General features: G+C 40.4%; 1 protein-coding gene across 3 annotated transcripts in view; it reads left to right on the forward strand.

Moving 5' to 3' along the window:
- The window catches only part of BAZ2A (bromodomain adjacent to zinc finger domain 2A), a 67,054-nt gene that overhangs the window by 10,505 nt on the left and 32,527 nt on the right, over positions 1-24,022 (forward strand). For 2 of the 3 annotated variants that reach the window (XM_063293646.1, XM_063293647.1), the window contains exon 2: positions 21,714-21,851. In XM_063293646.1, the coding sequence (XP_063149716.1) occupies positions 21,716-21,851 (136 nt within the window). In that variant the 5' untranslated portion in view covers positions 21,714-21,715. Of the gene's footprint in view, positions 1-5,530; positions 5,663-21,713; positions 21,852-24,022 lie in introns of those variants that run through there. The other variant, XM_063293648.1, reaches the window with a different exon arrangement.

Here is a 24,022-nt window from a genome sequence, read left to right on the forward strand (position 1 = left end):
GGTTGGCTTTATATTTCCTTGTCAGACAGCCTCTCAGATCCATTATGTCCCCCACCCTATGCCTGAGTGCATAGAAAGGTTGCTGCAACACACTATAACCTACTTTTGCTTCCAGCAAACAGGGCAGGGAAAACCCACTCACTGGGATTTGAGAGCTTGCAGCTCTTGGTTAATGGGTTTGCCTGATGCACTCCCGCAGAGTCTGGCTCAGAAAATGCTGGACAAACTGGAAAATAGCTGAAAGCAGGCTTGGCTGCAGGTTGGAAGATGAGCCAGCATGCTTTCATCATAGATTACAATACCTGTCCCAATGGAGTAGAAGTGGTCAGATTCTGGTTTAGGCTAGCATTCCTAAAGTGATTTAAGTCTCTTGTTTTCCAGTCTGCAAAGTCATTAGAACTCTATGTAATTAGATATTCTGCACTGGCCTGATACATGTCTTTAGTAAGCAGACAATAGTGTAGTATTTTTGAGAAGCCTAATTCATGTACTATAACTGAAGCTTCATTTGTAATTGTCCATCAAGTCCTTAGGAAGTATACTGTAAGAATTTAGGGGATATATGTGTTAAAAATGCATTTAATAGATTTGATCATGTATCAGTATTTCAAATCTAAAAGCTGATGTGATACACAGCATTGTCTTGGAATCTATGCATCTAATAATTGCATGCAGGCTTCCTTTCCCACAGCACGAAGTCCTTCAGCCTCTCCTTACATATTCAGCAAATGGAAGGCCTTGTGAGGAAATGATGGGGCTTCATACCAACACTCTTTTGTACTGCATTTTGGGCAAAATGTGTAGGGAATTAACATATTGATTGGAACAGGATGTTAGCTGTTCCTTTCCTATCTATCCAGGGCTGTATCCCACTGCTTGTCAAGCAGTCTCAGTGCAGTTCTAAGCATACAAGCCTCAAGCCATTTATTTTGCAGAAGCATAAGTGAAGTTGCCAATAGCTTTATTAAAGTTTTTACCAGTGCATCATGATCCTGACAGCTTTGATAGTTACAATATAAGTTTAGTAATTATACTCTTCCATGTTTTGTGGAACAGAACATTTATGTATATGGATAGTCTGTGATATTATTTTAAATGCTGAGGTAGTGGTTGTACTCTTCAGGATGGCCAGCCTGCCTGCCTTTTTGACATCAAATCTTTGGATACAAACCTGACATAAGCTACAATGATATGATGGGTATTTAAGCTTCTAATGGCAGAGATGGCTTCCATGACAATGGGGAATGGGCAGGTTCTTCAGAGGGAAAGTATGCTTTTGGGCCATAAAGGCTTGAAGGGTTTTAAAAGCATATTGTTGCTTTTAGGGGAGACAGCAGAGCCAATGCAAACATGCTATGAGAGGGAACATGCAATGCTGCTTGGCCCTGATGTATTCTCCTCTGACTTACTTGAGAGTAGAGCTTCATGTGCCTTTATTTCCCCAACTGCAAAGTGTAGCTAAATTGTTAACAGTGGTTAATTAATAAGTGGCTTTCAGCATATGAGGTGGGAGGCTGAGCTGAGGGAAGATAACAATAATGAGTTGTTTTGCTGCTGACTCAACCAGCTGGATTCAGTACAGAATGGAGGGAAGTGGCTATTGAGGAAGATGTGTTCTGTTTCATTTTCTCCCAGTCCCTTAGTATCTAGGTCCCACTACCAATAGATTCTAGATTCTCCCTGTTATACTCCCAGGACAGGATGCAAGCATGTGTGCTTCTTCCACTGTTCCCCTTGCCAGCGGGATTTTTACACTTGTGTTTTCCCTGTGTCCTCCAGCTGCCCTCTGATTCCTTCCTCCGCCCTCTGGTTCAGTTTTTTCCTGCAGCCACAAGAGATGTATTTTGTGGGCATTGTTGGCTTCAGCTTCTGCATCTCAGAAGAGGAGGAGTGGGTGAGCTGTGGCAGTTCCAGTCTCCTCACACCACAAGCAGCTGGGAAAGCTGAACTTGGCAGTGGGCATCTATATGAGGAAGCTGCTGCTCTTGCAGTAGTCCGACATACATGCCTCTCACTGTGTGGGCTTGTCAAAAGTGTTTCCGTATAGCCCTGTCCTAACCAATATGGTAGCTCCTAGCCTCCTAGCTTGTGAATGGTTTTAATGCTATGGATTGGTATGCCATAAAGTAAACTGGACATCCACAAAACCGGGATTAGAGGTCTCACATTTTTAGAACCCAAGTCTCTATAAAGAGAATTTAATTCCCTCATTTGTTTTTTAAAAAATATAGGAGAATTTGTGGATGAGGAAATCCAGGTGGCTGGAAGAGTAAGGGCCTGCAAGGGACATACTTTGATTTCCCCCCCTCCTGTTAGTGAGAGAAAAATGCAAATGGCTGTCAGCTACAATTTTTCCATTTCCATCATTACGAAAGTATTGCTAGTATTAATAGAGAGCAGTACACCAGGAAGAAACACTGTAGATTGCAGAAGTGAAGTACAGCAATGTATTGCATAAGACTTCCTAAGACTGGATCCGTCCCATAATTCCCCTCCATGCCAGTTGGGCATTATCAAGTTAGTTCAGCACATCTGAAAAGCACCAGGTTTAGGAATACTACCTTGCATTAATGAAGTAACAGAGGGGCCACAGCTACACATAAGGTCTGTTTGATCTCTTGTAGAAAATACAATGGTAAACACATAATAAAAGTTCTGCCAGAAAATTGCTGCCAGTCAAAGTGGACAACTCTGTGCTGACTTTTAATAACACAGCTGCACTTAGCTATTAAAAAATAACAGAGCTTTATCTTTGCCATGGCAGGAGGTAACCTGATGTCCAGTTTGTTTTGGATTTCAGCTCCCATCTGTCCAGATCAATGTGGCCAGTTGTAAAAGGTTGTAGGAGCTGCAGTATTAAACATCTGAAGGGCACCCTTATTTTTGCCTTATTAGAACCAACAAAAATGCCACAATACTGTGAATGACTGTGACACTTCAGCTGGTCCAAAAATAGCTATTACCCCCTTGCTGGTTTTGGATTGGGTGCTCATGGGCCAACATAGCTACCTATATCTTCCATACACCCAGACAATTATTTTTAGAGATTTCCCTCTTAATAATGCTATGAAGGAGAGCCAGTTCTGTGTAGTGGTTAAAGACATTGGACTAGAAACCATGAAGCTCTAAATTTTAGTCTTAGCCTTAGCCATGAAGCCAGCTGGGTGACTTTGAGCCAGTCACTCTTCCTCAGTGCTACAAAGAAGGCAATGGCAAACCACTTCTGAAAGTGTTATCAAGAAGACTGCATGGACTTGTCCAAGCAATTGCCAGTTGCATTGCATACACACAGAGCTAAGAAGATTCTTCATTCACTGTATACTTAATATGGAATTTGCTGCTGCATGAACCAGTGAGGGCCAATAGCTTTCAAAGGAGATTAGAATTATCAAAGATAGATTGAAATAGGTAGTTCTGGGTACTGGAAATCTAACAATGGGTAGATTGTCCTAAAAAACATATAGCTTGATGCTGTTGCTGGAATGGAAGGACACTTGGTTAAATCCAGCCATACTCTTATGTTCTTATGGTAGATTTACTAAAAACACAAACCAGATGTTAGAATATAATTAAGACTGACTGAGAGCCATACATTCCACCGACTTCTAAATATCAGAACTGGCCGTCTACAGGTTTACAGCAGTGACTACTTAGAATTGCTGGTTTTCTGCCCCCTTGACCAGCAGATGAACCTTGGGCACTCCCAAGTCCCCATTGTCAGTATGGCAACAAAGCCCGGTAACATTGGGAGGAGAGTTTCACAGATTTCCACCCTAGTTTTTAAGAAAGTAGAAGTATACAATTTTGTTTCTTTTATGGCATCTAGAGAGAGCTCTGATATTGCAGCAGAGGATATTCCACTATTACTAAACATAGGATGAAGCACAAGAGTGAATAGTGTCTAGGGTGAATTGGCAGCAATTGCCTAATTCTTTACCATCCCCTTACATTCTTTATAGATTAAGAATGGTCACATCAGAGACTTGCTGTTAAATTTAGGTCCTTTCTCCCAGGATGCTTGCTCCCCAGCAGCACCAGTTTGTATCTCTCTGTGTAAACCCACACTCCTTGTGTTCTTCCTGTTACTACAGTTCCATATTCTCTGACAAATCAAATCAATAAATAAGTAGTAAATGCCATATTAAATGGAATATACATGCCTCCATACTGATCCCCAAAACAGACTACATGGCAGCTAAAGGTCCATGGCCACACAGTCTTAACCTCCAAGAACCACTCTACGTTTTCCATAAAGGATTTGTTTCATTGTGATGGCATCATGTCCTTACTTTGTTATAGTCATAGATCAGACCAGGAGCCAGTCCCCCTGCCCTTTGTACTCACACCATCTTGTGTGCCTTTTCTCTTTTTCTGTTTAATGAATTTTTCTTCAGTGGTGAGCATTATGCCAGACTGTTGCCCATTGTCTTATAGCCACCATTCTACGCTTGGTCACTGGAAACCCTTTCTAGCATGTCTCTGTGCCATAAATACAAGCCTTCTATGCTATCCTTTCCTGTTCATTATTGTATCAGCCTACATCCATACAAGTTCACTGTATGACAATCACACATCTATAAAATCAAACACTGGTGTCTTGTCATATAGTGAGACTCACTTGCATCTATCATCTTCCTAACTACCATGCTTCTCTGTTTCAAATTAAGCCCTTCCTGATTTCCCAAGCAACTGCTTTTAAGAACATGCATCCACACTTCCCGCAAGATGCTTCACATTTAAGCTAGCTTTATGGTCCATGCAGGCAAATGCATTACTCTCTTATCCTTTGACAACCTGGCAGTGTTGGGAAAGAAGGTTTTGCAGGACACAATGTTGGGCCAAGGAAGCGCTGGTTTAGGTCCTCAGCCACTGTGTGGCTCACCGAGTTTCTATTTATCATCCTGATCTATCTGTTGTGAAATAAAATGAGGCAATGGAGAACCGTATTCAGGGTTCCTTTACTTAATCACAAAACAACACCCTTCCCAAATCCAGAACATGAACTGAGGTTGCCTCAGACTGATCCTCTGTCGTATTTCATGGCAAAGGCTGTCCAGAGTTTGAGACCAGGGGCCTTCCCAAGCCCAGCCCTAACGGGAGAAGCGTACGTATGGATGCAGAGCACGCGCTGAACCCGCAAGCTTCCATAGCCTTAGACTGACCTCCACCGGCAATCCCAATCCCCACGTCTCCTCCTCGCAGAAGGAAGTATACCTTCTTATCTTCGTACTCTTTGCAGAGCTTCCTCCGCCTCAGCAGCTTCGCTTTTGCACGGGGAGGGCGATCTCGGACCGACTCGCTCTTCCTCTAGGCTGCGCGCCTCCTCTGGCGGCGGTGGCGGCGCTCGCGCCTCCCACTCCATCTTCAGCAGCACTCGCGAGGCCGGGCGCTAGGACCGGGCGGCGGCGGTGGCGGCTGCCGTCGACCGTCGTCCCGGCGCTCTCTCGGTCCTTCGCAGGCTGGCTCAGCTTCCTGGCCAGGGACGACGACGAGGGCGACGACGACGACAGCGGCCGCCTGGCCTGGCTCCGGCCTGCCTCTGCCCGCGCTCGCCTCGGCCGGCGGCCCTTTCTGCTCGCCGGCCCCGGCCAGGTTGCCCCGCAGGGCCCGACCCCGCTCCTCGGCGGGCCATGTGAGGGGAGCCGGGTGACACCTCCCACAGGTGAGGGGGAAGAGCTCCTCCAGGAGGCCGCGGGGCGCCTGGGACGCGGCCCCGTTTTTTCTGAGGGGAAGTGTGGGAGGGAAGTTTGAGCCCGGATCCCTGAGGAGGAGGAGGAGCGGCGGCAGCGCTACTTCGGCGGAGGCGGCGAGGGGTCTGGCGATTGCCGGGAAGCGGGCCTGTCCTCGCCCCGCTCGGGCGGTGAGGAAAGGCGCGGGGGATCGGAGTGTGAGGGGAGAGCCGTAATGGCCCCGGCGGGAGGGGAAGTCCTGGCGGCTGTCCCCCCAGGGGTGGGGAGGAGAGCGGCCGGGCGAGAGCCGCCCTCCTGGCGAAAGAGCCTGTGCGAGGCGTTTTCGTGGGAAAGCCCAGCCGGGTGGGGGTGGGGGGTGGAGTAAGGGCGGCCGCGCTTCTCCGGTGTTAAAGGGCGACGGGGGACGCTGGGCAGGCGAGGTTCTTGGGGACGGTGGGCAGAGCGGCTGGGTGAGCGAGACAGGCTCGGCGGCGGAGAATGGTGGGAAGCCGGCAGGGAGGCCTGGCCAGATGGTGGAGAAAAGGCGAGGAGAGTAACATTATCGACCGCAGAAGCCTCGTCTGTGGGCGGAGAGCCTCAGAAAGTTGGGGGGTTCCGCACGATTGTGGGGGAGGTCCATAGTTGGCCTCGAACGGAGAGTTTTGGGCGCGAGCGAAGAACCCCCGTTCTTTCGCTGCTTTTAAAGAAAGGAAGAGGGCTGCGGGTCTCCAAGGGCGGGGAGAGAGGCCATTTAGGCTCCTGGGGATGCGGGAAGAGCACCTTATATCATACCCGACGGGGTTTCTTAGGTGGGGGCAGGAGGTGACCCAGCCGAGGAATCTTGACTACCTCTTAGGGATCCTCCCCTGGCGAGGCAGCTTGCGAAGAAAATGGCTTTGGAAAAGAGAGACAGGTAAAGAGCAAGACACAGGACTCGGAGCTTCTGTATTGGCTGATAGGCATCCGTTGCTAACTCGAGTGTGATTGGTGCTGGCAAGAAGAGCTTTTTTGCTGGGCATATGAGAAAGAACCTAGCTTTCTTGACGGGAGCAGAGCTTGAGATTCTGGCACCATCGTTGGCATACCTAGTGGGGGAGGTGCATTCTGATGCCGGGGATCTCCTTTTTCCATGGGCGTAGGATGCCTGTGAGAAATAGTCTTGCATGTAGATAATGTGAGATGATATTTAATGGGAACCTCTTAAATTCATGGACAGGCAAAAATATCTGTTTTAGAAGTCTGAGAGAGAGAATAGTTCAGGCAGATAATGGCTAAGGCTGAAAGCCTTTTGTGTGTGCGGAGGTGGGATGCAAGCATAGTGAAACACCGTAACTGGCTCTGGGGTGAATGAATGCTCAGAGCTGTTGTTTTCCCTTGCTGAAGCATGTGTGCTGAACCTTGATGCAAACAATCCTCCTCTTCTGCTCCCTCCCCCATCCTTGCAGGAAGTGGCCTGGAAATGGCAGCTGTGTTTGTTGCTTTTTGAAATGTTCTTTTTAATCAAATATGGTTTCAGGTTATGGCTTTCCCTAAACTCCTTGGTTAGATTATCCCTGTTCCCCCACAGCCAAATGTAATTAAATAAATAAATAAAATTCCTGCAGTTTGCGGATATCACCTTTTAAAAACATTACATGAGGTCTAAACAGTTGTATGCATATCTTTTAATCTAGCAAAATGGCAAATCCTACAGTGAGATCCATATCTATGGGTTTGCTCAAAGACACCAATGCTTTCAAGTATTGACAAATACTTTTTAACGCTTGTAGTAAAATTAAATTTAAAAGGATTAACTACTTACTATGTTTTTCTCACACGTAAATATTTTCTCATGGCTTCCTATTCTGAGTCATTTTTAAGGCAGAGGAAGATAACCTTGCATAAATGTACTTTGAAGTTGCACAGACATTATTTTCAATAAAGAATATACTTTTTAGACTTTAAATATATAATTTACTCACATTTGAAATGAAGAGATACTGAAGCCCTTTCACTGATGTCTCAGCAGGTGGCAGCATCTGACTGACCTTGACTTAGTCTGATTTCAGAAGCTAAGCAGAGTCAAGCCTGGTTAGGATTTGGATGGACTTTCAAGGAATACCTGGGCTGTAGGCTAGACTAGAGAGTCAAAAAATAATTCCAGGTGAAGATATTAGCAAACTATTGTTATGTTGCTACCAAGAAAACTACATGAATATGACCAGGAGTTGAGCTCAAATTGAAGGAGTCTTTACCCTTCATTGATATCTGTTAGAGGGCAACCTAGTTTGTGCTTCGTAGCAGCTAAACCATATCATTTTTTAAATTTATTATTACAATTTTAATACTTTACATCTGCTTTTCAAGGCACAAATCCCAGGAGTAGCTGTGAATATATGAATGCATGTAAATGGTCTTGCATGGGAAGAGTTATATCAGTTAGGACAGGTAGTGTTTGGAGAAAAAAACACTTTTTTCCCTCCAGCATTTTTTTTTTTCATTTTTCAGCAAAGGAAAAAATGGTTTTGTCAGCCTGAGGAATAGTTTCAAGAGATTAAGCCTCTCCTACTCATCAGTAGGATCATCAACAGATTTATGCCTGTGGAGTTTTTTATGAGTGTAACTGGACCTTTGAGGTAAATGTGTTGGAGCTTTTGGAGCAGACATTCCTGCCTTCATGGGCTAAAGAGATAACATGCTTTACTAAAAATTAAAATTCATAATAATTATAACAAATAGCAGCTTATTCTGATAAATTCAGTTTAAAAATACCAGGGGAAAAGATTTTGTATGGTTCTGAAGAAACAACATTGTTTCTTTACCAGACACACCACTTTAGAAATAAATGGTAAAGCCAATATCAGTACAGAATTTCTTTTCTTTTTTGGATATTGTTGATCTCACTTGTATTGTTAAAGGATTTCAAGGCAAACTTTAATACAGGTCCTTGCTTACTGACTGCCTCTCTTAGTGACCACTTGAAGTTACAACACTATAAAGAAAAAGGTTTGCAACCAATCCTTGCATTTATGACCATTGCAGTGTCCCATGGTCACGTGATCACCATTTATATACTTCCCAACCAGCTTGCGAGGAGCAGAGTTAATGGAAGTAAAATTGTAAGTTGCAGTCACATTATGTTTTGTTTAACAACCAGATGGGAAGTGATGTTGTAAGTCAGTTGCAATCATGTGATTTTTTTGCTTAGTGACCGTAGCACTTTCCAACGGACTCGCCAGTCCCAACTGTGACCAAGCAAGGACCACCTGTACATAGGACAGTTCTTCATGTCATAAATCGTCTGACATAATGGGTTTCACTCTTTTGAATCTTAAAACCCACCAATCATTGTATCAATCTGAGTCCCAGCATGATAGAAACAAAAAGCCTGCTTTCTTGAGAAGGATATATACATGTTTAACCAAATCAAATCTTTATTATAGTCATAGACCAGCATAAATATACATGTTTAAGTTTTGATGTGAAAAATTCAGTAATACTGCTGATGGTACTATCATAACTGTGCACTAATGAGTGAGAGCTAACAGAAGCAATGTTGCTACTGTTGGAATAGTCTTCCTTTAGCTCTAGCCAAAATCCAAATGAGTGCCAGCACAAAATTATTTTATTTTACTTTGTTTTGGCTCCTAAGCCCAAACTTCTCAGTTTGGGTTGGCCAGGATGCTTAGTTCTTTTTCCTTTGCCACTTGCCTGGCTTATTACAGTCTTGCAGAAAGGAGTTGTATTACTTCCGTTTATCATCAATTGTATGCATGCTACTGGTTGAGAAAATACTGGCCTAGAATAAGCAGCTTTCTTCTAGATACTTGTTAGCAGACCATTTGTGGTTACTTGTTTTCACCAAGCCTTGGAAATTGGTTTTGTGAGGCAAAAACTTACAGGGTTATTTTGTTAACAGTGGCAAATTATATGTGCTATAGTGAAAGAAACTCCTTGATTCCTTATTTTTCATTTCTTGAAAATTAAATTGAACCCATATTTTGGAGTAGAGATGGAAGGACCCATGTGATCTAACCCCCTTTTTTGTAGCTTAGTGGTGTGATTTTGGGCAGGAAGTTCAAATCATAATCCGAGTTGGAATTTATCTTACTCATCAATCCCCTGTCCCAGGGGTTGGCAACCTATGGCTCATGGGCGGATGTGGCCGCCACCTGAAGTCAGCTGGCTCATAGTCCCAGAAAGAAATACATCCCCCTGGCCCACAAGAAAGAGAGAAAGAGCAGCTATCAATTTGGCTGCTCTTGTGAGAGCTCACCACCTCAGACGGCCATTTTGGTGACCGTGTCACCAGCTGCCTTGGTGGCGCAACAAGTCCCCCACCTGGTGTTGGTTAGAGCAAGTGTGAGGAAGAGGAAGAAATGACAGTGGGAGCAGCATGGCCTCTGGCTCCCATGCAGAAGAAGGTTGCCAACCTTTGTCCTATCTAGTGCAGGAATTCAGCGCTCCAGCATCCTTGACTGGTAGCCATGCAACCTCTGTTTAAACACCTCCAGTGGAGAAGAATCCACCATCTCCAATCTCTTCCACTGTTGTACGATCTTACAGTTAGGAAATTTTTCCTGAGGTCTGATGAAAATCTCCTTCCTTGTAATTTAGATCCATTGTTTCTTGTCTTCTTGAAGAACTTCGAACAATTCTGTCCAGTCTTCTACATGAGAGGCCTTCTTATAATTGAAGATGACTATTGTGTCTTGTAGTTTTTCCAGGCTAAACATACCACCTGTTTCTCATATGTTTACCTTCCAAGCATCCTCTTATTTTAGTTGTTCTCTTCTTGATATATTCCAGTTTGTCAGTGTTCTTCCTAAAATTTGAACACAATATTCTAGATACAGTCTGACCAACTGTTGATGCAACCTAGAATTGCATTTGGTGTTTTTGCAACTGCATTACACTGTTGGCTCATGTTCAGTTTGCAGTCCACCAAGATGGGTGTTCCCTGCCATCCTATACTGATGCCTCTGATTTTTCCTATCCAATGTAGGATTTTGCATTTGTCCCTGTTGAAGTTCATCTTACTGGCTTCTACTTACTGTTTCAGCTCGTCAAGATGAATCTTGATACTGACTTCTAAGATAGTTCTTCCCCCTCTCCCCACCATCTTTGTCTGATCTACACCTTCCTTATTACACCCACCTTCCATTTCCCATCTTTTTTACAGTACTCATTAGATTGGTGTGTGACTGTACTTTCAATATTTTATTTTTTGAGAAGTTCCCAACCATCCTGCACTCCTTTTCACCTGAGGACTTCTATCCATGAAATCCTATTTAGTACTTTTCTAAGCTTGTTGAAATTGACTAAATGTGCATATATGATTCCAATTTGTCTTTCTGAACCCCAAGATGACATGGTTACTTCCTCTCAAAGTTTTCGCTGCTTTTTACCTTTTCTGTGTGCTCTTCCCTATTGGTTAGCATCAGATCTAAAAGAGTGGATCCTCATGTTTCTTCTTCAAACTTCTGAAAAATAAAAACAAACTAGATGCCTTAAGCTTTTGAACTTGCATGAGTTGAACAGCCTCCTGCACCCCCCAAGTTGGGAAATTCTTTCCCAAACCTTGGAAAGTAAAAAGATAGGGCTCAAAATCTTGCTCCTTGGTCCATTTAGTCAACAAAAAAATACGTTCTTTTTGAGAATTTTTTTTAAAGGATCCAGTTAAATAGATAAAGAACTTAGTAGTTCATAGCGGCTGAGAACAGTTGCTGTCTAAAAAAATTTATGTTCTTTTTGTACTTTTTCATCCTGGATGTTGCATTAGTGATGAATTGCCTTGCATTGCCCATAGCTGATTATTACTTTTTAGAAAGTTCTGATTTCCTGCTACATATCTGAGATCTTCCTCATTTTTCATAAAAGGAAAACTTCAATAAAATATTGTCCATCATACATTTTCTGGGTAGAAACCTGATGTCAAATACTTGTTAGAGATGGAATTGATGGGCATTTCATAGCTTTAGTTCTCTGGTAAGATCATTAGGTTTTTGCAAGGCCAAACAGGTCCTTTAAAATGTAGTTCTAAATTAACATTTTATTTATTTATTTATTTAACAGATTTATAAGGCCACCCAACTCTCACATGGTGACTCTGGGCGGCTTACAGAATTAAAAACCGTAAAAACACAATAGACACCCTCCCCTGCGCACTTATACCAGTCACTTGATTGGCTCTGAAGCAGCCTGGGGTCCCCAGGCCCACGTCTTCAGGGCCTTCCAAACAGGAGCAAGGAGCAATCTGTGATGCATTTTTTAAAGAAGATGCTAATTTTGGTAGAACAGGAAAGCAGAACATTTCAAGGTGAATCTGAGGGTAGGATTTTCCAGCAGAACTGAGCACTTTAGAATAAATTCAGACTACTTAAGTCAAGAAATCTCCAGCTTTTGGGCACAATTCCTCTTATGAAACTCCATAATTCATTTGTTAAAGAGTAATCAAGAGTGGAAAAAAGCTATGACTAGACAAGACTATGCCTCATCTAAGTTACTTGCAAATGCCATTGCTCTATACAAGGAAAGAATTGTACCTGGGTTAAGTGTTGTGTGAAAGAAATATGTTGTTATCCCTTAGCCCTCTAGACTATCAAGCTTTTACTACTATTCTTCTTGTATATTTAAACATGTACTGTTATGGGTGTCATAAAAGAAATATAGTCTCGAGATAAATGAAGCCTCTTTGACTTAATCAGCTGCTCAGTATTATCTGATTGTATATATGGTTTCTGTTCAAACCACACCCCTCCTCTTTAAACTCTTTTTTTCCTGTGTTGACTACAATTAATTCAACCATTTTGCTTGGCTTTTTTCCTAGCAAGCCATTCTGCCTTCCCCTTTAATTACAGTGCTTTCCTAGCACCTCCCTTCATCTCAGTTCCAGCCCAGCTTGTCTCTGTGCTGGAGCAGCAGTTGCTTTTCCTCCTGATACCCTGGCCCTTAAAGAGATATTCACAGCAATGTTATGGCTCAGGACACTGTCAGGATATGATCCATTGCTTTTTGAAGGGGAAACAGTAAGTGGCATAGGATGCCCTTAATAGAATCTTGGAGGATTTCTGACAGAGAGTGTGGGATATGGGGAAGGATATTTCCTCTGTACTTTCTAGTTGCTGCCTTTTTCCCTTTTTCTTTGCAGTTACGGAAGCTTCCTAGTTTAGGTGGTAGAGCTTGGCATGACATTGCAGGAATAGAAGGGTGTGTTTGTCAGAAAAAAGCTCCTTGATGCAAGATTTATTGTATTAGTGAAGGAATATTTATTTTGAACAGGTCAGTCACATGAATTGACTTCATGTTGGCAAGAAAAAATATATTCTAAAATGCTGTACGTGTTTTGTTTTTTCCCTTTAAGTTTTTTTCCCCCCTTTTCAATCATTTATCACTTTCCCTCCTTCATATACTTATGAGTGTATGAAATACTCATAAGATTGTGCCTGTGGGTAAGGGCACTTAAAAGTACTGTTTTTTTTCATGTTCTATGTGCAGATGATTTTCGGTACCTTCTAGAATTGGGTGTGAACCCTGCCTGCCAGAGGAAATGCACATACCTAAAGAGAGAATCCCATGTTTTTCTATAGTTTTCAGTCATCATACAGCAACAAGAAGAATCTTCTTTATCATTTTAATCTAGAATACTTGGGCCTTTCTCCCCACATTCTTTTGTTTTGTTCTTTTATTTTGATATATTTGGGTCACAGTATATTTATTCTGTTTCCATTATTGCTGGCAACAGCATCCTTGTGGTACAAGAGCTTTCATTTAAGAACATTAAAAGGTGAGGTATAAATTTTTCCACAACAGATGGCCATAGCTGCTGTTTCCTCTGTCTTGGGGGAAATGTGGTGTACTGAACACCTATTATTACTCCTAAAATTCTTGAAGCAAGTTAAACAATATGGAATAGTCTGCCTTTGAACCACACATGGCAGAAATGTGTTTTGCCAGCATTGGAACCCAATATTACTTTCTAGCTTGCAGTCATGAGGGCCTTTTTGCTCTGTCTCTGAACTTTCAGTCTGCCTGGTTCTGTCCAGTGGCTTCCTCCAAATTAGTATTGGTTCATTCCCAGCGATGGCCACCAACATATATCTAACCAGTTTATGCTCGGTGTGTGGAAATCATCTGGGGCCACTGTCTGCCTGGAACCTGTCTGCTGTCTCTTAAGGTAATCTTGGTGCCCATTAGATCTGCATACCAAGCAAGCAATACTTACATTTTCTGTTAGCATCCTGGGCTTATGATTAAAATAGTTCATGTGATGCTTTCAGCTGCTCCATTGGGGAATTTGACTGTTGTTATCTTGAAAAAAAGAAGTTGAGTTGCAAACAACAGGAGAGGAAAGACACCCATGGCTGCCTTTTAACAAATGATTTGCTAGATTACAGAGAATGATTGTGAGAATCATAAAAGTTACATAGCTTAGTGCTGTGGTATCACTTTCTGCTGCTAGAATCAACCTATCCAGTAAGAATATCCTGAGAGAAATTGCTGTTAATTCTGCTGGTAATCACTGTGACATTAGGAGGTAAAAGTCAGAAGTAGGGGCTTCTCTATGATGACCCCCACATTAAGGAATGCCCTCTCCCCAGAACAGCCCCTGACAGTTTCTTTAAAAAATACTGGCTTTCCAATATATGGTGATGGTGATGATGATGATGATGATGATGAGCCATCAAGTTGTTTTCAACTCTGTGCGACCACATAGATAGAGTGAAACCATTGTTTTCTAACAAATAGCTTGTAAATAGAGCAGCAAAGAAGAGTAATTAAGGCAATATATGTAAGGAATTGTATCTGAAAGCTGAAATCATATCCTGTGCAGCACTAATATTGCACATATCATTTAAACTTTATTTTATCTGCCACTTTTTGTATGTAGAAAAAAGGGACTTGTTTCTCATTCATTGATTATGTGCCACCAAGTCAGTGTCAACTCTTAGTGTCTACATAGATAGAACCTCCCCAGGATGATTCTGATTAGGTGTTTCTGTTTTAGACTTTTTTTCAGCATGTGTCCTGCCCCATTCCTAGGGATGTTGAGGCAACTGCAGTCTTCTTGCATTTTCCCACTGCTTTTTTCATCTTTTTTCCTTAATACAAAATATTAATTTTCCTCCTGTAAGGAGAAAACGTTGGAATAGCTGCAAAATGCCTTTTAACTCACAGCATTAAGAACCCAGGTTCTTTTTTTAAAAAGAATTTTATTAAATTTCAGAAAAAGATAAAAGATACAGAAAAACAAAAAAACTACAAAAAAGAAAAAGAACTAAAAAAGTGTGAAAACACAAGAGAATTTTTTAAAAATAGATTACAAAAAGAAGTGACTTCCGACTTTAAACATCAAAGATATATACAGCAATTTTCCATAATCAATCCCTTACTCTATATTACACCAAAATCACATTATTTCTACAAGTCCACCCCCTAGCACATTATAAAAATCACTAAATACCATTGCTCCCTCCCCTTATATTAAAGAAGTAAAAGTATAAATCATCTAATCAACCGCCCCCAAAATAAAATTACTTAATTATTCCCTTCCGACTACTATTCTATACATTCCTGTCTACTATAATGAAGATCAAAAATAAAAAAGCATGTAAATTATCAGCCATTATAATTGATAATACAAGAAACATGAATTAATATTAATTTTTTTTAAAAAAACCTTAATCTTAATCTCAATCATTAACGATAACTAAAATCATCCAAAGCCAAAAGACCATCCAGATAAATATTTTTAGTCCCTCCACCCACTTCAAAATAGACCAAAATGTTTACATATCCCTGTAATAAACACAGAGCTATTTTCTTAAAAAAAAATATCAAACAGCCCAGTTGCTCCCCTCACAAACATAGACTTCTCTTCTAAAAACCTCCCATACATAATAACCCCTTGTTTTCCATAACATTCCATCAGAAAGTCAATTTCACACCTCTTGCAACTATTCAGCATTGTTAATTTCATCGGGCATTTCAGCAGAAGCCCCAATCTCACTCTTAGAAGAGACATTTCCATCCCTGTTAGATTCTTCAGTTTCGTCCACAACATCCCCAACCTGATGGCACCTTTTAGACCACATATTTTCCACAATGCTCTGAGTGTCTTGCATAATAACTTGGCAGGAATCAGAAATAATCTTAATATCTGCTTTCATGTCTCCACGGAAGTCAGAGAGAGCCTGGTTAAGATTCTCCACGTCTGACGCAGTAAATTATGGCGCCCCCTGGATACTTAACTGGCAAAAATGAAAGGTAACGGAAAATTTCCAAACTGAGTTAAGATAACAGACAGTTCCCCAGAGAAAGTAGCGGCAGGAAAGTAAAAGTTCAGAAAGCCAGATTCAACGTGTAGGAAAAATGCTAAAATCTTCAAAATTAGCAGAAAAATAGTAACAGGGAGATGATAATATACTTTCAGCCCTCCTTAGTACTGGATGGAAACCAAAATCCAAAGCTTAAAAAAAAATTTTTTTTTAAATTAATCATAAAAATAACAATAAGCACCAAGAGAGATTGTTTCTCCTTAATGTAGAAAGCCTCTCTTAGGGTACAAATACTTTAAAAAAATAAATAAATGGGGTGGCTGGACTTAATGTCCCTTTAAGGCTGTAGCATGGCTTGGTAATGGTGATGTCCCAGCCGCCCAGGGAAGTCTTACCCGTTGATCGCAAATGCTGTTTACGATCTCCTGGCTGCAACTCGCCATCCAGAGGACAAATGGGTCAATTCTGAGCTTTTTCTTTGATCCGGAAAAACGCTCCTGGGCTTCAGGAGAAACCAGCCTGAGCCTGAAAAAAACTGCCATGATGCCAGTTCTGCCCATGGAGCTCACAGGCACAGCTTTTCAGTCTGCCATGTCCCCACCAGAAGTCAACCCAGCTTCCTGAAGCACCAACAGTATTAATATAAACAGCATTTTTCCAATGTATATACCATTTGTACATATCTGCTGACCCAAATACAATTTATGGCTAGGAATAGAGCTGGTTTTAGTAAAAACAGATATATTTTTGGGGATGTTATCATTACAACCTTAAATAATTTATAATCTGGTTATCTGAATGATCATTTTCTCCTATTTGAATCTTAATCAGGCCATAAACTATATTATTCTTCATAGGACGATGTCCTTTGACAAGGCTAGGTTGGTGGTGGCTAAACCTTTAACTTTCAGACTTCTGAATTTCTGCCAAATTTCAGTCAGCTCCATCTTACTGAATTTTAAACTTCTAGTAAAAGTATCCTGCTGCAGTGTCTTTAACTGTCTCTAAAGAATTTAAAATGAGTAATTTTTTGTTCTTCCTTGATTTGTTTTGATTTTTGTAGAACAGTGCTTTAGAGGTATTAGTGACAGAACTGCAATGTATAAATACTTTTAATAAAATCAGAAAATAATACATTAAGTATATTCTCTTATGTGCACTGCAGGATTCAGGAGAAGAAACACTGTTTTGATTAACATGTTATTGTAAACTAATACTAACATATATAATCTTGGCTTCTGTGCATATGTTATTTATGAATATTTCTGATACATTTGTGAAGTATCGAGTGCATTCTTTACAAGTTAGAAAATGTGCAGATATTCCCATGATTCATCACAAGCTTTTTTCTAATTATACTCTTCATACTTGAGAGCACTACCCACTGAAAGCTGCTTCCTGAAAAAATTATCTTTAGGAAGGGTAAAGTGGACTCTCAGGTTATTTGAATAATCAACCAAGAAATGGGACTCCGATTTGCTTTTTATTCCACTTGTTTCTTTTCCACAGTTTGATTATTCAGATTCTAAAATGAATTAAGAACATGTCCTAAATGAAGTACATATGTAGAAGAACATGCTCTAAAGTTGCTGTTAAATTCAGAATATAGCTGTGGCCCTCACCAAATGCATTGTTTCTGATTGTGTTTGGTCTTGCTTTCTGGGACTATCTAGCCTTTTCAGTAACTCTCAACTCATTAAGCATGGCTAGATGATCTATAATCTATAAAAATAGCTTACACTGTATTGGGAAACATACCCAAAGTACTTATCAGATCCTAGAGAATACAGTAGCTATTTGTGGCTTGTTTAGAGCTTGCTGAATGTCTACTTCTAGGAGCAGCTAATCAGACAGCCGTCCTGTAAAAAACCCAAACAAACCATGGAAACCCTCATAGAATTATCATACAGACAGAACTAAGGTCTAAAGGAGCTGCGGATAGCCCTTTCCTAGCTGTGCTTCTTTAAGGAAGAGGAAGTGAGATTTTCCAATAAACCATCCTTATTGTGCCATAGGACAAGGCAAAAATTTTATTACTAAAATTCTTGAAGTTCTTGAGAATTAATCTTTGAAGGAAATCACCCACAATCTTTTATATGAATTCTGAGGCTGGTTTACTTTGTCTATTACCTAATACAAATGTCAGCCCATTAAAAGAAATTGATTCAGTAGCTACATGTATTGATATTATAAAATGTTAGAAAATTAAAATACATCTTTCTTTTTTAATATTGAAGTTTTTTACAAAGTAAAAGCGATATAAATTTAAAGAAAAAAGAAAATAAAGTAAAAGAAAAGTGATAAGTAAATAGAAAAGAAATGAAAGAAAAGGTTCATTTTCTTTGAGTTAAAGAAGTGGCTTCTAATCTTCTTTACAGCAGTTATAAATGCATTTACCATATATTTTATCATCTCTTTTTAAGGTTATATCATGGCTCTCTTTTTTCCATATTTTACCCCTTCTAATCATCAAATCCATAAATCACAAATTCATTTTTTTCCATTTTTAGCAAAAAGTCCATAAAGGGTTTCCAGTCACTGACAAATGTAATTATTGTCTTTTCTCTAATCAAACAAGTCAATTTTGCCATCTTAGCAAATTCTGTCATCTTCACCAACCATTCTTCCATTGTGGGTATCTCAGAGTCTTTCCATCTTTGGTCATATAATAATCTTGCTACAAAAACTAAAATACATCTTTCGTTGGATCAGTGGTATTTACAAGTATGGGATATTGCCTTGGCCAAAAAAATTCTAGAATAAAAGACAAATTCAGTAAAATTTGGTAACTCAGATTTCCTAATAGATTATCATTATGTGTACAAAAACAGTTTTAATAATACTGAAAATGTTTGTATTTATCCTCAGGTTTACATGTGTGTATGTATTCCCCCCTTTAAAAAAAATGGATTTCTTAACTGTTTTTCTTTCTAATTCTGTATCATTATTGATTTTTTGTTATAGTTTATTTTGTCTCGCAAAATAGTAATGTAAAAAGAATTAGTTCTTGACAGTTAACTTTACAGATACAGGTAGTCCTTGCTTACCAACTGTCTTGTTTAGCAACTTGTTTGTGGTTCTGACGGTTAGGGAAAAAAAACAGCTTTGCGACCAATCCTCACATTTATGGTGGTCACAGCATCTTGTGATCACATGTTCACCATTTGGGCACTTTGCAACTGGCGTGCATTTACGACGGTTGCAGCGTCCTGTGGTCATGTGATCACCATTTGCCAGCTTCATAACCGGCTTCCAAGAAACAGAATTAATAGAGAACGTGGAAGTGAAATCGCAAGTCGTGGTCATGTGATGTCTTGCCTAACAGCCACGGTGATTAGCTTAACAATGGAAGCAAATGACGTGAGTCTGGTGTGGTCATGTGATTTTTCGCTTAGTGACCATGGCACTTAGCAACAGAGTTGCTGGTCCCAATTGTGGTCAGTAAGTGAGGACTACCTGTACATTAGCCAATACTGGCCTCATATTCTTTGACAGCAAGTTGTGTGAGAGAGAAAATGGAAAGTAAAGAGGGACTGATACTTTTCACCTTTGTAACAAGGAGAAGGCAGGTCTTTCGAAACAAGAAACCAGATCAAGACTTTTTAATTGCATTATTATTTAAAGATTTAAGATTTAAAATGCATACAGTGAACTGAACTGTGTCTGTGTGTGAATTTTGTTCCCAGCTTTGAATGTATGTGATAAAACTTCTTAATCAAAGTTTCTGTTTCAATTCAATGTAAAATGTGACTATTATAATTCTTTATTTATTAAAACCTAATATGAAGCATGTATATACAGGTAGTTCTTGGGTTACGATGGCAGCTGGGACCGAGATTGTTGTCACTAAGTGATGAGGTTGTAAAGCACAATGTCATGTGACCACATTACTTAGGAGCTGCAATCCCAGCAGCCCGGTTGCCCTTGTAACCCCAGGACACATGGGTCGTTAATGCAGGAAGAAGTGGGCGTCCCAGGTAAGGAGCACAGGGGAGCGCTAGGGAGTAGAGGAGGGACAGCAGAGGCCCTGGGAAGGCCGGCAGATACCTGGAGGGCAGGCACATGCTATGGAGTTTCGGAGGTGGGGATGCTATGAGGTCCCTGGGATCTGTAGCAGGCTCCAACTCACTGGGGTGACTTGCAACCTTCCCTGCCAGCTTCCCCAGTGACTTTGCTTGTGAGAAGCCAGCAGGGAAGGTCGCAAATGGTGACCATGTGACGTGGCTCGCTGCAACATTGTAATCGTGAGCCGGGCACCTGAGTGGCTGGATTGCAATCACATGACCGTGGGGATGCTGCAATGGCTGGAACTTAGAGGACTGGTAATAAGTCCCATTTTTTCAGTGCTGCTGTAACCTCAAACGGTCACTGAATGGATGGACACAAGCCAAGGACTACCTGTATTGTCAGAGTGGACTGCAGCCATGTGTTGCTTTCTTTACTAGTTGAAGTCTTCCTTGAGCATTTTCCCCTTAAAATATAGGAGGAAAAAGATCCTACATCAGTCAAATAGAACTGCATGCGTGAGACATGATCCAGTGGACATATAAAAGAGATGATGCCTTCTGTTACATCTTTATCTGGCTTCTCCGAAAAGTGAAACTATTGAAAGTATTTTAAGTAACAGGATATGATTTTTCCCCTAGAGCTGCAGTGAAAGTTCATCTGCTTTCCCTTGGGAATAGAAGTAATTCGCTAGATGGGAGTGGTGAAGGCTTGGTAAAGCTTGTGTCATCCAGTATGGACTTTTTACGTATTTTGTCGTCTCATGCTGGTACGTGAGGCTTAGAAAGAGACATCAATCAGCCTATACAGTAAGATAGTGAAAGGGGATGAATTCTATAGGTGCAGCTCTCCATCTCAACCATCTAGCAATATCGTTTCTTACCAATTTTAAAGAGAAGTTTGGTCCCCAAGTGTCATATTCAGAGAACTTGCTTAGGAGTTATTTGCATTACACATTAGCATTGGCATTTGAGAATAAATCAGCATTAAAATATTCAAATATATCTTTGCCCTGACCCCCTTGTGGGACAAGTCTTTTCTTCCTCTGTCCTTCAACAATATAAAAATAATGGTGCTGATGGGTACTACAGGTTTATTTCCCGCAAGATTAGGGAACGGGTTTGTGAAATATTTTGAACAAAGAATTATATAGAATAATTGTAATGTTTCTGTTGCTTTTGGCCAATGAGTGACTTAAATGATGTAAGGAAATACAGCCCTACCTGTGAAGAGCTGTGTCTTTGTACGTATAGTACATAAATATATACCCTTTCAGGGATAAGCAACATTGTTCAGAGCACAGAACAGCAGTAAGAAATAATAAGCCAAAGATATTAAAGGCCTGAAACAAGAAGAGAAAACTTACCTAAAACTCATTCCAGGTGTTCCATCACCCAGACAGGCCCGTAGATACTGACTTCTCCTGTCCATGTTTTTGTCAATCGGGATTTCAACCTAATGTTTTTTAGTAAGATAGAGGATGTGTACATTAGGTTACCAGTGCCGCATACTGCATTGTGTGCTAACTCTTAAGTACAGTATCAGTCAGTTTCGGCAGACTTGGGCAAATATGCCAAAAGTACTACCAAAGCCCAGTTTTACTTCAGGCATGCCCCTGTTGTTCTATGCAAGCTAGGGTTTCTAATCTCTAATTTACCATGTAAACCAACATACTGTTGTTCACATCCACCAGCTGGGTGGTATGTGTAGTATACTGACATAGGATACTAGGATGCATCTCTGTATTGCCTTTAACTCTTTGTTGAATACCTTTTTGTTTTAGAAATGGAGGCAAACAACCATTTTAATTTCACTGGCCTTCCCTCTTCACCTGCTGCCTCAGGACTGAAACCTGCTCCTTCCTCAGGGGATAATGTCTACACAAATGGATCTCCTATGAACTTCCCCCAGCAAAGCAAAAGTGAGTGAGGACCCGTGGACCTGGACTGCTGTTGTGATATTAATTATAGACATGAGCCTTGATTGTACATGGTCCTGTGGCTAATGCTACCAACCCTTCCCTTTCTGGTGCATGGTTCTGATTCTGATCTTTATGTTCCTCTATGTGTAGAATTATTACTTGGCAGTGAAATGTGGGGTTCGTAGAGTCTCAGGAGGTCTTAATAGAGATGGATAACTCAGTAATAAGAAAGATTTTGTGCATTCTTACATCCATGGAGGTAGCAGAATTGACGCAAAAAATCTGAGCTTTCCTTTTGATCGCTAGGGGAGAAAAGGGTCTAGATCTGATCATAAGATTTTTTTTTTTACATTATTTTGAAAATATAAATATCTAAAGGTAATCTGCTTGCTGGGAATGGAATCCTAGAATTGTTAATGAAATGTACTTTTCCTTCACCACATGTTAAATTTCACCACCTTGTTCTGAGAGGTTTGGAAATGCTGCTGCTATCTTTTTGCCTTGTTGCTAGAAGGTAAACAGTACCAAACTATTTTAAAAAGTGGGTTAGACGTGCAGCGTTTTAATCAGAAGTGAAACCTATAACAGGTTCTCGGTATACAAGAATGCAACATTTTGCAGTTCTTTCTGTAATAGGGGTAGGTAACCTGTACCAATCAGTCTAAATTTAAAAGCCTTCTTCAAACAACTAATTTAAACCTCTGTCTATCCTAATCTATTTCATGAGGAAGGGAATAGAAAAATAGCTAGAGCAGGGTTTCTCAACCAGAGTTCCGTGGAACCCTAGGGTCCCACAAAAGGTCCTGGGAGATCATGATTTATTTAAAAAATTATTTCAAATTCAGGTAACTTCACATTAAAGAGGTAAGTTTCATTCTTTATTTTTAGTTTAAGAACACTGCTAACGCGCACATACAGGCCTACGTATGAAACAAATATAATAATTTTGTAACTTCTGGCCTATATTTGAGTCTGAATGTGCAGGGGTTCCCCGAGGCCTGAAAAATATTTCAAGGGTTCCTCCAGGGTTAAAAGGTTGAGAAAGGCTGAGCTAAAGAGAGCATTTGTCAGAGAGAAAAGAGTAAGTACATTAGAGAGAAAATGCTCCCCCTCTTAGGTTAACCTCACCTACCATTAACATGGAGTTCTATACAGAAGTTTGGCCAGTTTAGAGTGTGGCTCTTTAACATCATATTACCTTACAATAGGTATAAATGTGTGGTGGTGATAATGGCATTAATTTTTAACGACAGAGCCAAACTTTGAGTCAATTGGGCATTCCTCAAAGCTCTTCCTTTCCAACTTAGTTAGCAACATCTTTTTAGCTCCTGTTTATTTTGACTTTCCCCCCTCATTTAATAAGCTTTATAATTTTTCAAGTCCTCCCAATAATGCTAGTACTATAAAAATCAGTCCAATCCTTGAAGCCATTCTGATTATGGATGAATTGTCAAGGAAAAAAATGGTAGAACATAAGAAGGAACAATTTGATCATAGCTTTTCCCATACTGAAGCAATACTGTGTGGCTACATTCAGCAGGACACTTAATAAATAAATATTTATTAATGACTTATTCATAGTTATCCTCAAAACATAACATAGAATGTGACAAACCTTTAGAAATTGGAAGGTGACATAAAAACTATGTGTTTATTCTTCCCCTTCCAAATTATTTTAGAATCATTTTTTTCCTTCTCTTTGCCTTTATCACTCTCCTCTTTGCCTACATCCTTTGTTATGTTATAGTTCTTTGTCAGTAACACCTTCCACCCCTAACACTTTAGTGCAAGATAAAAGTAGGATAAAATACCTTTTCTGACTGTCACTTATGTGATAGGGGTGGGAAAGCTTTTTCCCTGTTGTGGTGTATATCGCATAAATAAGCATACCTATAGCAGAAACTGAATTGAGCCAGAAGAAGTGCATGGAATATGGATGTGACTCTTGGTTCAAAATGCAGTGTAAAAAGAAAGAGAATGAGAAGGCAATTGCATCCATGCATTTTTTATGTCTTCAAGCAACTCTGTAGTGGAAGAAACAGAAGGATGGAGTTGGCCAGAAAACTATGTGGTTTTGGAAAATGTGTGGGAACACTGTCTTGTATCAGTGGAGCAGACTATTCAACTTTATTGTGTCTTATCTCATTTTGCTGTTTCTAATTTGAAAAAGA

Source organism: Candoia aspera, chromosome 2 (genome assembly GCF_035149785.1).
Source record: "Candoia aspera isolate rCanAsp1 chromosome 2, rCanAsp1.hap2, whole genome shotgun sequence".
NCBI lineage: Eukaryota > Metazoa > Chordata > Lepidosauria > Squamata > Boidae > Candoia > Candoia aspera.